Source organism: Vombatus ursinus, unplaced genomic scaffold (assembly GCF_900497805.2).
Source record: "Vombatus ursinus unplaced genomic scaffold, bare-nosed wombat genome assembly UNPS02009573.1, whole genome shotgun sequence".
NCBI lineage: Eukaryota > Metazoa > Chordata > Mammalia > Diprotodontia > Vombatidae > Vombatus > Vombatus ursinus.
The window spans coordinates 11,878,026-11,897,224 of record NW_020949351.1 but is presented as its reverse complement, the minus strand read 5'-3'; the positions used below and the strand labels follow the sequence as shown (position 1 = coordinate 11,897,224).

Sequence of the window (19,199 nt, the reverse complement as noted above, 5' to 3'; positions counted from 1 at the left end):
TGATACATGAGGATATGATAAGGTGCTTCCCATTTCTCTTTATACATTCTTCAACAATACAGCAAGAATTGTAGTGGAGAGAACATTGTACTTAAAGTTAGGAGATCTTGTTTGAAAAATGGATTTTTTTTCAACATGGGGAGGTTCTGACACTATAGTGGCATGAACATGAAATGCTCTCAGAATTATATTATGAAGACACAAACAGAAACAATTCTGTTTTACAATGAGCAATGAAGAATTCTTTCCTCCTGTCAACTCTTCTATAGAAAATACCCAACAGAGGCCACGCAACCTTTGCTTAAAAACTTCTACTGATGGGGAAGCTATTAATGCTAAAACAACCCCTACTATTTTGGGATATGTATAATAATTTTGAATTTTTTCTTAAAACACATCTTAAACATAGTAATAACATATATGTACACATATATTATCCAGATATTTGCTTTAACTCCCTCTGACTGGAGAAATTGAATTCCTGACTTACTGGATTAAAATTTCATTATTCAAAAGGCTGAGGAAATGATAAACATTATTTTTGACCTGATTTATCAATAATTATCTTTTTAATTGCCAAAACTGAAATTATGGAAACATAAGTTTAAAGGATACATAGGTTATACATAGGGTAACATGAAACCTTTTAAAATACATATATATGTAATGTATATATATGATACACATTTAATATATTATATATAATATATAGCAAATTATATTGAGACAGAGAGATTGATACAGAGAGAGAACTTATGGTTAGTAAAATACTCAACATAAAATATTTCATTTGATTCTCACAACAACCTTGTAAAATAGGTGCTATTACCCAATTTTACAGCTGAGAACTTGCAGTAGGGAGAGGTTTAATGACATGCCTAGAAATACACACACATTAAGTATCAGAAACTATATTTAAACTCAGGTCTTCCCGATTCCAGCACTCTATCCATTGTGCTGCATGGGTGCCATATTTGTTGACTCTGTTTTCAAATACTGCAAATTTATACCTTGAGGAGGACTTTTTTTCATAACCAATCTGTTTTAGATAGCCAGGGTTTGAATTCCATCTCTGATATTAGCTTTTCATCTTTTCTTTCTCAGGAACCTTGAATTGGGAAAAATAGACCCAAGGAGATGAAAGAGGGATAGAAACAGAAATTTGTCTTGTAGTTTACCAAATGACTAGCTTTATTAAATTTTTCAGCATCAGCATACAAGCTGGTGTGTGTGTGTGTCTGTAGATTAAAAACAAAGAGCATTCCTATGTGTAACTATAAAAATGTGAATGCTTCATCACAAAGGCTAGAACTAAATGATGGTCCCAAGAAATGTATGGAGATATAAAAGTTGTCACAACAAGTATCTGCAAAATGAAGAACTCAAGGTATCAGATACCCAAAGCTTTTAGTGTTCTTTGAAAATTATTTAAAAGTTACTTGCATTTTTAATCCATAGGCTAGAAATAGGTAAGGAACAAACTGGTATAATTTTTCTAGGGCTCTAGTTTTAAGGAATTTAAAGCTTTCCTAGATAGACATTTGGAATTCTTTAAAACTGGGTTCCTGAAGCATTACTATTATCAGATGCTATTGGCTCAGGCTAAGGGGATGATGGCAGTGACCCAAGAGGTTGGCAAGACAGTGAGGATTTTGGTGGTTCTATTAGAGAGTATAGCAGATGGAGAGGAGTGCTATTGAATGTATCTCCCTACTACCTTGGTATGTCAGGGGGCACTGTGGTATTCTGCAGGCCAGCATGGGTGTAGTGTAGGGATTCTTAACTTTTTTATTTCTTGGTTTCATGGATCCCTTTGGCAGACTGGCGAAACCTTCTCCAAATAATGTTTCTAATTAATAAAATAAAACCTGTAGAAACACAATGGAAACCAATTATATTGAAATGCAGTTATTAAAAGATACCTATTTTGAAAAACAAGAACGTAATTCTGAGGTTTGGTACTCTGGCATAGTATATTGAACTCTGGGTTTGGAATCAGGAAGACAGTTTCTAATTTCATCTGTGGTACTTCCTAGTTGTGTGATCCTGCTCGAGTCAATTAATCTCATTCTGCAGGCAACTAACTAGAGTTTCTGATAGTGACAGAATCACTGTATACTTCAGTTTTAAGTAGCATTATGTTAAAGGACTGCTCATTCCTTGCTTATTTGCTGATGCTTTCTCCCCAGCCCTAGTCACAGGAAACATTTCTTTCTCGGATGAAAATGCAGCCTGATACAAATCCCCAACCAAAATTTTATTGCTAAGTTTTGCAAGCACAAACTGTACCATGTCCTCAGGCTAGGACATTCTGAGCCTGCCCAAGGCATGGAACTGGGATAGGGTGGGACGGGACTGGAGTGCCCAGTGAGGATATAGTTGCCCTGAGGGAGGAAGCAGGCAATTTGGTAGCTTCCTATTTTAACTCATTCTTCTTAATGAAATTAAAGTTAATTCTTCTAAGTTCTATTACTTTGGTTGCTGAAGGACTTGCTTGTGCTATCAGCACCCTCTAAAATAGGAGCCCTAGGGCAAAGACTGTAGTCTTCTGTTTACTTGTTGATTTTTCCCTTGATTTCTATTAAAAGAATGAGTTAAGTTTGGGTCTGGGAAAAGCTATATTTTTGTCCTCTGGCAAGTGTGGCTACTCCGTGGCCTATAGATAATACAGATTTCCTTTCATGCCTCAAGTGAAAGATACAGGCTTCAGACATTCTTTTTTTCTGTTCTGTTTATTTTATTATTTATTTATTCATTCATTTATTTATTTTAACGTTCTTTTTAAAATTTTGAGTTCCAGATTCTCTCCCTCTCTCCTACCCCTTCCCCACCCACTGAGAAGGCAAAAAATATGCTATCAATTATACATGTGAAATCACGCAAAATATATTTCCATATTACAGGCTTCAGACATGTTCCCTCTTGTACTATCTGGGTCTCTCCTTGTTTACTTGTCAGTTCTGTACTGGCCTGGTAACTACAACTACTCCTGTTATCACCCACAATTGCATTAAAAAAAATAATGACTGATTTTTTGTTTTAACTGCATTAAAACTTAAGCTAAATAATTGCAGCCTTTTCTGCAGCATAGCATTGTGAAAAATCATGCTTATTTTGTTGCTATTTGAAAAGCACCTGGAGCTTTCTTGAAGCAAGTTATTAAAGTAATAAATAGTCACCTGACAGATGCTTTAATGAGGCTGTGATGCAGAGATGGATTGGTTTCTACCACGACCATTTGTTAAGCCTATAGTTAAAGTCCTAGGCACTCAATAACACTGAAAATCTTATTAAGAAGTCAATTAGAAAATTAGACTGGAACAAAGACCCTCAGATTTCAAGTCTGAATGTATATTGCCTGGACTATCTAATGGTTTGTCACCTCTTAAACTGAGTTTATATGTAAGGGGAAAAAAGCTTATTATAATCCAAAGATAAATTAATATTTTACCCTTAAATTCTGCTTAGTTTAAAATTCACTATTCATATCCATGTGGTTTTTTCTCTCAAATGATAGTTGCTCACAGTTGTAATTGATCAACCAATAAATATTTATGAAGCATCTACCATGTGTAGGGCAGTATGGTGAATATGGCCATACCCTCTAGGTATCATTAAGAAGATTTGGATGTCAAGGGAATCAATGAAAAAAAATGTGAAGGAAGGCAATCTAGCTACACCAGATCTCAAATTATTATAAAGCAGTAATTATCAAAACAATCTGGTGCTGGTTAAGAAATACAGTGGTGGGTCAGTGGAATAGATTAGGTACAAATTATGTTATAGTAAATGACCATAATAATGTGGTATATGATAAACCCAAAGATCCAAGATTTTATACCAAAAACTCATTGTTTCACAAAAACTGCTGGGAAAACTGGAAAACAGTATGACAGAAGCAAAGTGTAGATCAACATCTCACACTGTATACCAATGAGTACGTGATTTACCATAAAGGGTGATACCATAAGCAGATTAAGAGAGTATGGAATAGTTTATCTGTCAGATCTATGGATAAGGAAAGAATTTATGACCAAAAAAGATAGAGGAACATTACAAAATATAAACTAGGTAATTTTGATTATGTAAGATTAAAAAGCTTTTGCACAAATGAAACCAATGCAACAAAATTATAAGGAAAGGAGAAAACTTGGGAAAAAATGATTGCAACAAGTATCTCTGATAAAGGCCTCATTTCTCAAATATATAGAGAACTGAATCTAATTTATGAAATTAGAAGTCATTCCCCAAGTGATAAATAGTCAAAAGATATGAAAAGGCAGTTTTCAAAGAAATCAAAGCAATTTATAGTCATATGAAAAAATGCTCTAAATCACTATTGATTAGAGAAATGCAAATTAAAACAACTCTAAGGTACCCCCTCACACCTATCAGATTGGCCAATACGACAAAAAAGGAAAATGATAAATGTGCAAAAACTGGGGTACTAATGCACTATTGGTAGCGTTATAAACTGATCCAACCATTCTGGATAGCAATTTGGAACTATGCTCAAAAGGATATAAAACTGTGCATACACTTTGATCTAGCAGTACCACTGCTAGGTCTATATACTAAAGACATCCAAAAAAAAGGGGGAGGGAGGACCTATTTGTACAAAAATATTTATAGCAGCTCCTTTGTGTGGTGGCTAAGGAATTGGAAATTGAAAGGATGCCCATCAATTGGGAAATGGTTAAACAAGCTGTGGTATATGATTATAATGGAATATTATTGTGCTATAAGAAATGACAAACAAGGCAATTTCAGAAAAACCTGGAAAGACTTACATGAACTGATGCAAAGTGAAGTAAACAGAACCAGGAAAATGTTATACATAGTAACAGCAATATTGTTAGATGAAAAACTGTGAATGACTTAGGTATTCTCGGCATACAATGATCCAAGAAAATCCTAAAGGATTGATGATGAAGCATATTATCTGCCTTTAGAGAAAGAACTGATATTGTGAATACGGACAGAAGCATGCTATTTTTCTACTTTCTTTCTTTCATTTTTTTCTTTTATTCAAGTCTTTTTATACAAAATGACTAATATGGAAATGTTTTACATGATTTCATAGGTATAACGACTGATTGCTTACCATCTCAGAGAGAGGGAAGGGAGGGAAGGTGGGAGGGATAGAATTTGTAACTCAAAACTTTAAAAAAATGTTAAAAATTGTTTTAAATGTAATTGAGGAAAATAAAATGTATGTTAAAAAAAAAGATCTGGATGCTGAAGATGAATGATCATTGGTTAGGCAGAATATAACACAGATGACCTGGACAGAAAGAGGAAATAGATAAGTCTGGGATACATCAGAGGCTTCACAAATAGGTATGAAATAGTTGTGATGGAGTACTGTGCATTCTCTCTGTCTCTCTGTCTCTCTCTCTCTGTTAAAAGGAGATGGGCTGATCATTTCTTGACTTCTTTTTGATGATGATTTAATCTTTTAAAAGATAGTCGAAATGCCAAGGGAAAACTATATTCTGGATCAGATTTTTACCCACGAGGAGGAACTATTTGATAGGGTGGAAATAATAGGAACCTTGGTGAAAATAAACAAACAAAAAATGCTACTCATTTTAGAATTTGTGGTACAGAAGAGGAAAGCCAGGAATAGTTTGATATATTTCCTAAATTTGAGAATAATAAATAATAAATTTTGAAGGTTTCAGCATAAGGATAGGTAATATACCTCTGATAAAATTCTTTGGGGGAAATTCAGCTCAACTAGGATGAGAAGCACTTGAGAATGAAATTCTGGAGGTACAAAGAGAGATAGTTCTAATTAGGAGGAAAAATGGGAGTTATCTAAAGAGACCAATGTGCATACATAGGGAATTCATAAACTAACTTAGATTTTTAAAATGCTATATAGTTCAATTCAACTATCATTTATTCAGATCCAACGGTGTGCTACATGCTGAAGATACAATGGCAAAAATTTAAAAGTCCAAATGTGCACAAATAAGCAAATGCAAAATGAATACAAAGTAAGTTTGATACATGAGGAGTAACAACTGGGAGAATCAGGAAAGGTCTGTTTCAGGCAGTGACACTTCATCTGAACTTTGAAGAAAGGTAAGGATTCTAAAAAGTAGATGTCAGGAGGGCAGGCATTACAGAAGTGGGCAAACAACCTGTTCAAAAACACAGAGATGGGTGAAGGAATGTTGTACACAGGGAATAGTATGTAGGCCAGTATGACTGGAATATGGAATGGAAAGAGCAAGGTACTCTAGAAAGGTAGGCTGGTGCTAGATTATGAAGGGCTCTAAATGCCAAACAGAAAAGTTTGAATTTTATCCCGAAGCAATAGGGAGAAATTGAAACATCTTAAGCAAATGAGTTACATGGCTAGAACTATGTATACTTCAGGAATATCTTTTTGGCAGCTGTGTGCAGGATGAAATGGAGAAAGAGGAGACTGGTGACATGGAGACTAATTAGGAAGCTATTGCAGTGTTTTAGGTGAAAAGTGATGGGACCTGGACTAGGGTAGTTATTGTAGGAGTAGAAATAAAGGTGAAGAATGAGAAAGATGTTGAAGAGGTCATACAATAAGACAGGGTAATTGTTTGGATATGAAGACTTCCAAGGTTGTGAACCTGGATAGGTAGAAGAATTTTGGTGCCATTGAGAGAAACAGAGAAGGTTAGAGGAGAGAGGTTGATTTGGACACAAGAAAATGAGTTCAGTTTTTGTTGTTTTTGAGTTTGAAATCTTTATGGCAAAACTAGTTAGAAAAGTCTAGGTGAGTTTGAAATGTGGAACTGGAGCTCAGAAGAGGGATGGAATACATCTGCATAGAGATAATAGTTGAACCCATAGCAGCTGATGAGACCACCAAGAGAGAATGTATAAAGAAGAGAAAAACACACATGACAAAGGCCTGTGGTAAGGGTATGTGTAAGGTTTGGGAAAGTAGATGCTATTATTATCCCCATTTTAGAGATTAGGAAATAGGCTGAGAGGATAAGTGGTTTGCCCATGGTCATAGACTTACTAAAAGTCTGAGGTAGGATTTGAATTTAGCTCTTCATAACTCTGAGTCCAGAATTCCTACTCATTGCACCAATTATCAGGAACCAGATTAAAATGTAATTAGATAATATTTAACAAAATAAATAAAAACACAGTAGCACATATAAGGTGAATTTGTGATTTTCTAAGTCAACATTTGGCTAGCAGGTTTCTATTTCTACTTTTGATACCACTGGTATAAGAAAGAAAGCTTAGAAGGAGAAGAGGTTGGTGAGAAAATCTATGGCAATTTTCTTTCTTTTTCTACTGACAAAGAGAAGATCAAAGAAGGGATAGAACTGCTCTCAGAGAGTATTTCATGATGATACCTGAAAAAAAGGGAAGCCTCTACTCACATTTCAATTTTGATTTCTCTGTCAAGGAGAATGACTGTTGAATGAAAGATACAGAAAATTAGTATTCAATAGGTAGCTAAAAAACAAGGTAAGTGAAGGATATGGCAAAAAAAAAAAAGCACATAGCTGTACTTGATGTACTAAATTCTGACCTCTCTGGACTATACCCTTGTTTTAAAGGAAGATGTGATGACTGAGCTATTGTCAATAATTTTCATGAGATTGTGGAGAACTGAGGTAAAGCAGACTTCAAGGATCACAAAAAATGTCCCAGTTTTCCAAACTGGAAAAGAATAAAATCTACAAATTAAAGACTAGTGAACTTGACTTTAATTCCTAGGAAAAAACCTCTTAATTGTATCAATAATGGGGTGGTTGGTGAACACTTATAAAGTGAAATGTTGATTATAATGGGCCAGCATATCTTCAAGAGAAGGTCAAGCCAGACTAAGTTTATTTCCTTTTTAGGATAAGATTACCAATCTGGCAGACGATGAATTCTGTGGATTATAGGATCATTGATTTAGAACTAGCAAGGATCTTAAAGCTCACTTAGTCTAACTGCTGATTTTGCAGATGAAGACATTGAGAGGTTGCATGAATTTCCGAAAGTCACACATATTGAGAAATTTCATAATTACGAAAAAAATGCGAAGATTGGGGTTGGGGATCAGATGACAGTGCAGATAGGTGGTCTTAGGACTGGTTGAATGGTTGATTCCAAGGAGTAGTCAGCTTGGAAGGAAGTTTCCCATGAAGGGCGCTAGGATACTTGGCCTTATACTGTTTAGCATTTTATCAAGAACTAGAGTTGTCACAGATCATATTCTCAGCAAATTTCAAAGAACCAAAATCTTGGAGGGAAAACAACATGTTGGATGACAGAATCATGATCCAAAGAGATCTTCACAGGCTAGAACATTGGGCTGAATCCATAATCCATTTTCATAACAAGGACAAATGTAAAATTGTACACTTGGCTTTAAAAAAATAAATTTCACATCTATAAGGTAAGGAAGTCAGGGCTAGACAGCAATTTGTCTGAAAAGAGATCCAGAGGTTTAATGGGACTGCAAACATAATATGAGTCAGTATGACAGCTGAGAAAATGAACGCAACTGCAGGCTACATTTTGGTGGAAAATAATGTCTATGACTAGGGAGATAATACTACAATTGTGCATTGTCTTGATCAGACTACAAGAATTTTATTTTTAGTTCTTAGTACTACATTTTAGGAAAGATCTTGAAGAGAACTGGCATATCTTTGTGGATAGAAAGCTGGCCTTGGAATCAACAAGACTGAGTTGCAAACCCTGTTTCTGGTGCATTCTGGCTTAGAACCCTGGGACAATCAACTTAATCTTTCAGTGCTCTAGGTAACTCACTAAGACTGTAAGTGTCAGAGGGGCAGCTAGGTGGCACAGTGGATAGAGCACCGGCCCTGAAGTTAGGAGGACCTGAGTTCAAATCCGGCCTCAGACCAAACACTTGACACTTACTAGCTGTGTGACCTTTGGCAAGTCACTTAACCCCAATTGCCTCACCAAAAAGCAAAAAAAAAAAAAAAGAAAGAAAAGAAAAAAAAGACTATAAGTGTCAGAGAAGGTGCATAGATAGAGGAAGTTCTCAAACTAGGAGTTTGCAACACAATGAAATAGCAAGTCTGGTGAGGAAAGAAAAAAATGGTAAGCTAAAGGGCATCCAGAAGAGAGCCATGAGGGTGGACAATGGTTTCAGTTTCATACTATAGGATAAGTTGAAATAATTCAAACTATTTCATTTGGAAGAGAGAAGAGATGGAGGATGAGGAGAGGAAGAATGCTAGCAGTCTTCAAGTATTTGAAGTATTAGAAAGGCTGTTACATGGCAGAGGAATTAAACATGTTCTGTTTGACCCCAGAGGGTAGAACTAGGAGCAATATCTGAAGCAAATTTAAGTTTGATGGGAGAAAAAGCTTCAAAGCAATTAAAATGATCAAAAACTAGAATCAGCTGCCTTGGGAGGTAGGTGCCATAGTAGATGCAATGCTAGAGTCAGGAAGATTTGAATGAATGAATGATAAAGCATTTATTAGTTACATACTCTGTACAAAGAACCATGCTAAGCACTGGGGAGTCCAAATAGAAAAGTAAGATAGTCTATGCTTTCAAGGAGCTCACATTCTAAAGAGGAAAACAAAATATATAGAAGGATTCAAGTCATATGGAAAAACCCAGTGGAACTTAGGGTGTAGTGGCAATGAGGATGTCAGTACGTTTTGTTTAATGTCATTTCCATTGATAAAACCACATCAATTTTTAATGTTAATTCATTTGAGTGTCAAAGACCTCAACAATAGGAACTTTCCTTTTTGTATCTTTAATAGCTGTGATTGCTGAGAATTCAGGCCCTTAAGAATTGGTAGAGGCAGTTGACAGGCCCTGGATGATGGCTGCAGGAGGTAGATTGGAAATAGAGTTGACTTGAGTTTAAATCCTACTTCAGAAGGATATTAGCTGTTCGGCCCTGTGCAAGTCACAGCTTTCTCAGATTCCTCATCTTTAAAATGGTAATCATAATAGCACTAAGCTCCCTGGGTGTGATGAGGATAAAACAAGATAATATGTATCAACCACTTTATTAACCTTAAAATGCATTATAGTTATATCTTTTAGGCTCTTGGCTAATATAATGATTAATTCTGTTTCCTGGGGGGTATGAAGACCACCAGAACCATTGTGGGGATTCTCCAGAGGCTCTGGGGTCAGGCTAATTTTAGGACTTGAGGCTAGCTGTTAGAAAATTGGAGAAAGCATGGTTTGTCTTCACTGCTAAACTATTTTCCATTTCAAGGACTCTTTCTCCTTTTCCTGGCCTTTCCAAATACCTAACACAGTCACATTGCCACCTAGCTACATAGAACTCCATTCTGGTCCCTCCTTCAAGGCTGCCCTCAATGTAGAAATGTTTTCTTTATTGTACTCTCCACCTCTCTAATTTAATAAGCATTATATGTATCTTTTTTGAAAGGAGTTATTCAGTTACTTATTGTAATCATTTTGTGAAAGTAATTCCCACTCTATTTCTGACTTATTAGGGGGAGGAATCTAATGAGAACATGACTATATTTGAGATCAATGAGGAGTTCTGATAAGAAGACATGTAAAAATAAGATGCAAGCAAATGTAGATAAGTGAAATTGGTTACAAAAGGGTGGAAAGGTCATGCAAACATAGCATAGATTTATGTAGCACTTCAAAGTTTTCAAAATGGTTTTGGTATATGATTTCATGAGACCCTACAAGAAATCCTATGAAAACAGGTGCTACAGTATTATTATTGATATTTTAGAGATAGGGGAATTGAGGCTCAGAATGGCTAAATTATTTGCTCCTGGTCACAGACCTAATAAATGTCATAGGTAGGGTTTGAACTTAGGTTTTTGTTACTGTAAGCCCAGTACACTGCCATGCTACCAGTAATATATTATTTTAGGTATGGTAGAGAAGACAGGAATCATAAGTAATGTATATAACCCCTATAGGAGTAGATGGGAAGGTCATAGAATCATAGATAATAACAGGCTATAAAGAGAAGAAATGAATAATCAATTTGAATTTTCCTTGTGTTTTCTCTACCAATAAAAATGATACTCAGATAAGAAAGAATATTTTAAAAGATAGTTAATAGCATTAAGTAAGGAACTGTTGAATCCCTAGTGGTTGTCAGTGAGTTCAAGTCAGCCGACTTTAAGAAACTGCATCCTATGGTTCTGAAAGATGTCGATAAATGGGACTGTTATAATGGAAGAGAGCTAGATTGTTGGATCTTTGGGATTTCTAGAAAAAAATGGGAAAGTGACATATGATTGAAGGCAGGCAAATATTATCTTGATTTTCAAAAACCATGAAGAAGGTAGATATCTGAAACCATGCAACAGAGAGAACGATGATGATTCCTAGTAAAATACAGAACAGATCATTAAAGGGATGATTTGTCAGAACTTAGAAAGGGAAGAATAAATACCCATGAGCCACGTCAGACTACTAATTTCCTTTTTTAAAAGGGTAATTAAAAGTTTTGATTTTTCTTCAGTAGATTGTAAGCTCATTAAGCACTGTCACTGATTTTATTTTTGTCCTTGATTTTCCAGCATCTAGCACAGTGTCATACATAATAAGTGTTAAGTAAATATTTTTTGAATGAAATTGTTAGGTAGTATGCCTGTATTTTGTTTGTTTGTTTTTTTGGGTTTTGTTTTTGACTGGGCATTGGGGTTAAGTGACTTGCCCAGGGTCACACAGGTAGTAAGTGTTATGTGTCTGAGGCCGGATTTGAAGTCAAGTCCTCCTGAATCCAGGGCCAGTGCTCTATTCACTGTGCCACCTAGCTGCCCCTGTATTTTGTTTTTTAAAGAATTTGACAAAGTCTCGCATAATCCAAGTGAACAAAATGGAGAGATAGGGGCTGGATGACAGTTCAAGGGGAAAGTTTCAGGACTGCTAGAATTAGAATATTGCTCTCCAACTTTGCTAAGTTTAAAAAATGGAGAGGAAACCTGGATTTACATGAATAGTTTAACAAGGCTAAATGACACTCTCTGCATAGTTTATATAATATGACAGCTGCACAAAGATGACTTAAATTAGTAATTCAGTTTAATAAGCATTTAATACTATATACCAGGCACTGTACTAGGGATACACAGACAAAAATAAAACAATCCTGCCCTCAATGAATTCACAGTCTATATGGAGACAGAACATTTTATATCTCTCTGTCTGTCTATCTATCTATCTATCTATCTATCTAGTAATTTCAGGAAGGTACTAGCAACTGGAGGTGGGGATCAGGAAAAACTTGATTTAGGAGGTGCTATGAAAGAAGCAATTTACTCCTACCCTAAGTGCACAAGACTTCTTTTCAGTAATATACATTACTTTGTCCTCTCACCTCAGATCTTAATGGACTGGCCATCCAACTGCATGCATTTATAATCAACATAATAGGCATTTATCATGTCTTTTGAATCATTAGGTTAATCTCTTTTGAATAATAATAGATCTCATTGATGAGGTCCTGTAATGTTCTGGACCTTGATGCAACTGGACAATCTTGTTATCTATAGGGTATTTCCCTTCCATGTATATCCTAGGCAGTATATCCTAGATGATAGTGAAGAATACCTTTGAAGAGTATATGTCTTCCATTTTATGCCTCCCATGATTCTAATAATAGAACCAATGAACTGTACTTTCACTACTTGCATTCATCAAGGAATCTTGAATGGTCTTAACATATGGATTAGTGACTCCTTATTGGAAAAAAAAAGTCTTCAGGGCTGTTTTTTTTCCTACAATGTCAGATACTTTATTGAAATCTCTAAAAGATAAATAGAAAGGATCTTGTACTCTCTGCACCTTTTAGTCAATTGTGTGATTGTAAAAATGTGGTCTCTTGGGTGATCTTAATATTTTCTGGAGTGAGGGAGGTGATAGTCCTATTGTATCTTGCTCTGGTAAAACTACATCTAGAGAATGTTTTTGACTTCCAGATTTTAGGAGTGATATTGACCAGTGACCAGTTGACCAGTAAGTATTTGAGGCCAGAGTTGAACTCAGTTCTTCCTCACTTCAGGCCCAGTACTCTGTCCACTGTGTCACTAGTTGTAAGCAATAAAGTGCTATATAAATGCCAATTATTATTCAAATAAGGAGATTTAAAACCATGCAACTGGAGGATTTGGAATTTTTATCCCTGAGAAGAGAAGCAGGGAGAACAGGGAATTTTTGAAATTCAAATATTTGAAAAATTACTTTGAAGAAGGATTTATTTGTTCTGTTAGACTCATGAGGGCAAAATTAGTACCAAATGCAAAGATGTAGGAATGCAGATTCCAACTCACTAAAAATAAATACTTTCTAACAATTGAAACTGTCACAAAATTGAAATCACAGCTTCACAAGCTGGAGAGTAAAGTGGAGCCTAGTAAACTCTGTGTGATTATTACGGGTGTTGTAGGAGGGGATTTATGCTTTTTTATTATATGACTTCTAAGTTTCCTTTTGATCTAGGATTCACAAACTTGTTTTTTATTTTTAAAAATATTTTATTAACTATACATGAACATAATTGGTTCTTTTATAATCCTATGTCTTTTATTTTATGTACTAAAGAAGGGATTCACCTAACTGATGTGACAAATAAAATAAAGGCTAAGAACCACTGCTTTAAGGTTCAGTGAGTCTAGGATTCTATGAAAGGTTTAATGTGTTATGCTCCCCTCCCCCACCTGATTTTCATTTTTATTGGGAAACTATAGATAAAATGCATTTCTAATGGTAGAATTTGAAGTAACAGGAGGAAAGAAAGGTTTTTGAGCTGGGGCCTTCTTGGTTTCCCTTAGACAATGCCACATAGTGTACCCTTCCTCAGCATGTATGTAAAACAGCCCTGGATGAGGGTGGGAACCCCTCCCCTACCTAATATGGCCATCTGGGGCAGCAACTTATACTCCAGCAGAGAATAAGTGTAGTTAGAAATATGACCTTTCCTAGTATGGATATGGCATTTGCTAAGTTCTCTGCTTTGAAATATCCCGTGAAATATCTCCTTAAAGATTTAATTTTATGAATTTCATAATGACAATAGGCTGAAAGACTTTCCTTTTCCTGGGTTAAAGGATATTGGAGGATTGAACTAAACTTCTGATTTTTCTATAGAAATTTGTCAAGCAGAAAGTCTGTGGTAAAACTCTTAGATTAGGATTTCAGTTGCTATGGTTTTGGTGCAACTCATCCTAGTATTCTTTGGCTTTATGATTAACTGTCAGTTTCTATAAGATCTTCAAAATTCCTCCCTCATACTATGAAGTGGCTCCTATCTTTATACACTTCAGATTAATTTAACTGATACTGTATATGACTGACTTAGCCAGAGGTGTGTGCAGCTTTCTGAAGTAGAGACATTTTTCTCAGTCTAGAATGAGGAAGGACAGCGAATTATTTTAAACACTAGGTCACTTGGACCAAAGCTACAGATGAGACTCAACCCCAGTGGAACTAGTGCTGAAATCACTGAGTTTTGGCTAGGCAATGGGGTTAAGTGACTTGCCTAGGGTCACCCAGCTTGTAAGTGTCAAGTGTCCGAGGCCAGATTTGAACTCAGGTCCTCCTGACTCCAGGGCCAGTGCTCTATCCACTGTGCCACCTAGCTGCCCCTGATAGTGAGTTTTTAGATTATTTCAAGGAATTATGCTGGAATGGAAAGAGTATAGGAATTGAAGTCAGGCAAGCTTTGGGCTTAACTCCTACTGATGATACCTACTAGCCATGTGATGATAGTAGGTCACATCCTCTCTAGGCTTCAGTTTCCCCAAAATATAAAATGCCTATGGTTTCTGAGAATGTTTCATAAAATAATATACTGAAGAAGGAAGTAAACACATACTTTGTGCCAGACACTGAGCTAAGTGCTTTACAAATATAATCTCATTTGATCCTTACAGCAACCCTGTGAAATAGATGCTACATTTTATAGTTGAGAAAACTGAGGCAAATAGAGCATAAGTGACTTGCCCAGAGTCATACAGCTAGCAAGTATCTGAGGCCAGATTGAAATTCAGTCTTTCTTCACCCTAGATTCAGTATTTTATCCACTGTGTCACCTAGCTGCCTCAAGTGTTAGAAACATTAAAGTGGTACATATATGCCAGTTATTATTTATTTTTAAAGATATGTAGAAATCGATTTCTTAAGCTGTTTCTCATTAGGAGTATGTCCTCTAACACCTTTGTTGTCTTTTATATTTGAAAAGGTTACAGTTACTGGTAATCAACAAAAACGTTCCATGGTTTCAAAAATGTTCGATAGTTTCGATCTTACCTTTCGTATGTAAAAATCAACCTTTGGTCTGTGGTCATGGGTTTTTGCAGTTCTTTCTGTTCCACTTATCAGATGAAAATGACCTCAGTTGTCATTTTCTCCAAGCGTGATCCTGATTGTCTCTGTGATGTTCCCAACTATTGCTAATCCAGTGACAGTGAACTCACTACCTCTGGATGCTGCTCTTTCCATTTTTTAATTATCAGAAAACTCTTTCTTAAACAGAAGACAAAGACTTTTCTTCTCTGCAACATGCTTCTGCTCAAAGAGTACAATAATTGCTTGTTCCAGGAAAGGTGATGCTGTCCCTGTATAAAATTTTGAAGTGGGCAAACTGTGTCTTTGGCATCTGAGGCTCCACTTTCTGAAACTCTTTCCCTGATCTATAACTTTATTTTGACTATCCCTCTTCACTCCCTCTCTTTTAGGCACCCATCATCCTTCTTCCTTTCAAAGCCTGTCCTCAAGCATGGTTATTATTGACAACTTAGTGTAATTTTAAATCAATACATTGAAATGCACATGTATTTCAAGTATATTTTTAGTTGTGGAATACAACTTCTGTTAAATGAACTTGAATCATCATTAGTGGAAAGGAAGTTATCTAAATTATAAGACCAAGCATTTGTTTATCCCGCAGGATATCTGCCAAAGATATAACTAGCAATTAGTGATCCTTGAGTAAATTTAGGTGAGGAGTATTGGGAGACAATCTATCTGACCAGGTGGCCTGTAAGAGGGGAAGACATCAGTCAGGTGAGCCCAAAGAGTGGGGTTCTGCAAAAACAAACAAACAAACAAAAAAAAACCAGTAGCTTCCCAAGGCTAAGGATGGGAAGAGAGGTGGTCACTCATATGGCAAGGGACTATCAGAAGGAAGATGTTTACACCCTGAAAAAAGCCCTGATCAACCTTCCCTAATTACAAGCCTCATCTCTGCCCCTAAGGAGTTTATAATCTAATTATGGTGAATTGATCATGTCCTAAATGCCTAGTTATTGGTAATGTTTCCTGGAATGTAGTTCTTCCTCAGCTCTTCCTCTCAGAATCCTTATTTTCCTCCAAGGCTCAGTTCAGGAGCTGCCATGAAACTTTTCCTGATCCACCCAGATATTAATGCTCACTCTTTCTCCAAATTTCCTTGTATTCACTTATATGTGCATGTATTTTTATCTTCATAGTAGAATATAAATTTCTTGAGAACAGCCACTATCACATTTTTTCCTCCATATCCTCAGCACCTTGCATAGTGCCATCAGCATTTTAAAAAAATCTGGGCTTGTGATTTAATCACTATTGAGACTCTCAATGAAGAAATTTCTTCCACCAATGGAACAACTCATCTGTATATATAACCTTAGAGAGTGGCTTAAAGACTTGGGAAATTGAGAGGTTAAATGACTTGCCTATGCACTCATGGCTAATTTATGTCAGAAGCAGGACTTGATTTTTTTAACTGTAAGCTAGTGTCTATCCACTAAAGTATCATCTCTATGTGTCATACATATAATGGATACATAGTAAAAGTCAGTTGATTCTATGCCAGGCATGAGGTAGGTTTATTTACATTTTATAAAAAGGAAACTGATGGAATTTGATTTGTTTTTCTTTGTCTCAGAGGGCAGAGCTAGGAAGACCATTTTGAATACCGATATTAATTATCATTAAAAGATTTTTAAAAGCATTATTACCTCCAAAAGGTTGTTATGCTGCTACAAAACTTGGATATATGAAACACTTTATTACTTCTTTTCAGAAGGCTTTGAAATCCATGTTCCATCTAATAGCCACATGGTATCAGAACATGGAAAAAATCAACCTCATATTTTTACAAATAAGGAAACAGGTTTTTAATGGAATTTGATGTGTTTTGCTTTGCCTCAGAGGTCAGAATTAGGAAGACTATTTTGAATACCAGTATTAATTATTATTGAAAGATTTTTAAAAGCATTATTACCTTCAAAAGATTGTCATGCTATAACAACAGATATATGAAATGCTTTGTTGTTTCTTTTCAGATGATTTTGAAATCCGTGTTCCATTCAATAGCCATATGGTATCAGAACCTGGAAAAAATGTCAAATTCATATTTCAGTCTCAACTGACCAGCCCCTTGAAACGTGTGACATGGGAGAGAATTCAGTCACATCAGATTGACCACTTAACTTTCTGTAACTTGAGCAATGGGAAAAGTTATGGCTTAAAATACCAAAGAAAAATATTGACAAGCTGCAGCCAAGGGATGAAAAGTAGCTCTATCATCATTCACAATGTCACTGCTTCTGACTCAGGATTTTACCAATGCTGTTTAACCACCAACACAGGAGAAAATGAAACCTTTGTGATGAAATTAACTGTAACTGATGGTAAGTAAAAAAAAAAAAATGAAATGTTGGATTTTTATAAATGTAAACATTTCCAGCAACTGTTTTTTTGTTAATTGCTTGCTTCACTCTTGAAATGAAGAAACTGCTAAGCCTGTCAGGTTAAGATACATACTTGATAAACATGATCTTGGAGTGATCGCTAATATTTATTTGTGTATCAATATTATCCAGTCAGTCTTTACAACAACTATTCAGGACACAAACACTATCCTAGGTGATAAATACAAAAATAAAATGACAAGCAGATTGTTCCCTGAACAAACTTACATTCTATGGAAGAGGATATGAATGTAAATTAGATAATTCATATATATCCAATACTGTATCTCTAACTAAACTGTATATTTTTGAGAGCTGAGACTATGTCTTCTATTTCTTGAGTACTCTACCAAAGCATCTTGTATGTACTGTTTCAGAACTTAATGAATCTTTGTGGAATGTGATTGAATGGACCAATCAATTCTGGGTATTGTTCTATACTAGTTTGTCATAAACTCGAATCTTTATGACCTCCACAATCTTTACAATTGGGACAGAATGAAAAAGCAAAGCTCTCATTAAAGAAGGATACTCACTCTGAGGGAAGTCATGGGAATGGTCTGTATTAAGTTCCATCTTAAATTTGAGTAAAGGACAGGAGACTTGAATCTCTATCCAGGATTAAAATCTGGACCCTAGCATTGCTCTCTCACTCTGAGGAACATGCCAAAGATAATCCTTTATTCTTAGTACTGACAGAAGTTGTCTATCACTTCATGCTTTTATTTTCCATATGCCTTTAGTCAGCTCATTTACTTTGGCTTGAATTTAGAGTTTTAGAGCCAAGTCAGGTTTGGGCTGCCTCCTTCATATTCTTGACAGTGCGCAGGCTGACATTTCTTTCTGAAATGGAACTGAAGAAGAAATGTTTAAGGTTCTGTATAAGCAGTAGCAGCTGTATGTAACAAGAAGAGAGTTCTCCAAAGTCATAGTTGATTTTCACACTTAATCACTATGGGCTAACACATGCCTTTATTATTTCCATTGATGATAATCCCAGTTATGGGTGAGCTCAGTGTTGAATTTGTAACTCTGAGTCAAAAAGAGGTCGACAGAACATCTCTTTATGCAAAAAACTTGGAAAAGGGCCAGCCTTTTAAATACTGGCTCTGCTTCTTTTTGGACAAGTAAAGAAGTTCATGTCTAAAATATTCCTTGTTTAATAAGGCTGTATTATAGAATTGTCCCCCAATAGTCTAAAAAGTATGAATAAAAAGTATCAGCCAACTATCTCCAATGGACCAAGACAAGAAAATAATTTAGGCAGGTAAATGATACAGATATAGGTATGTTAGGCTGAATTTTATTCTTGCTTAGCATAAGCAAAAAACAAATAAGAATTTTTATAATCATTTCATTATAGTGGGAACAATGAAAGTGCTCTTATAGGGTTGTGTAATGTATAATTAATTGATGAGACATTCTTCCAGTCCACAACAACTTAGGAGGTTAGAAGAAGAGATCTGTGACATGGGGGTGGAGGCTGACATGGAGCCTACATAAATGCAGCACAGGAGTGA

General features: G+C 35.7%; 1 protein-coding gene across 1 annotated transcript in view; it reads left to right on the top strand.

The window, feature by feature from the left end:
• The window catches only part of CD226 (CD226 molecule), a 103,199-nt gene that overhangs the window by 41,256 nt on the left and 42,744 nt on the right, over positions 1-19,199 (top strand). The window contains exon 3 of the mRNA XM_027852442.1: positions 17,272-17,619. Within this exon, the coding sequence (XP_027708243.1) occupies positions 17,272-17,619 (348 nt within the window). The remainder of the gene's footprint in view (positions 1-17,271; positions 17,620-19,199) is intronic.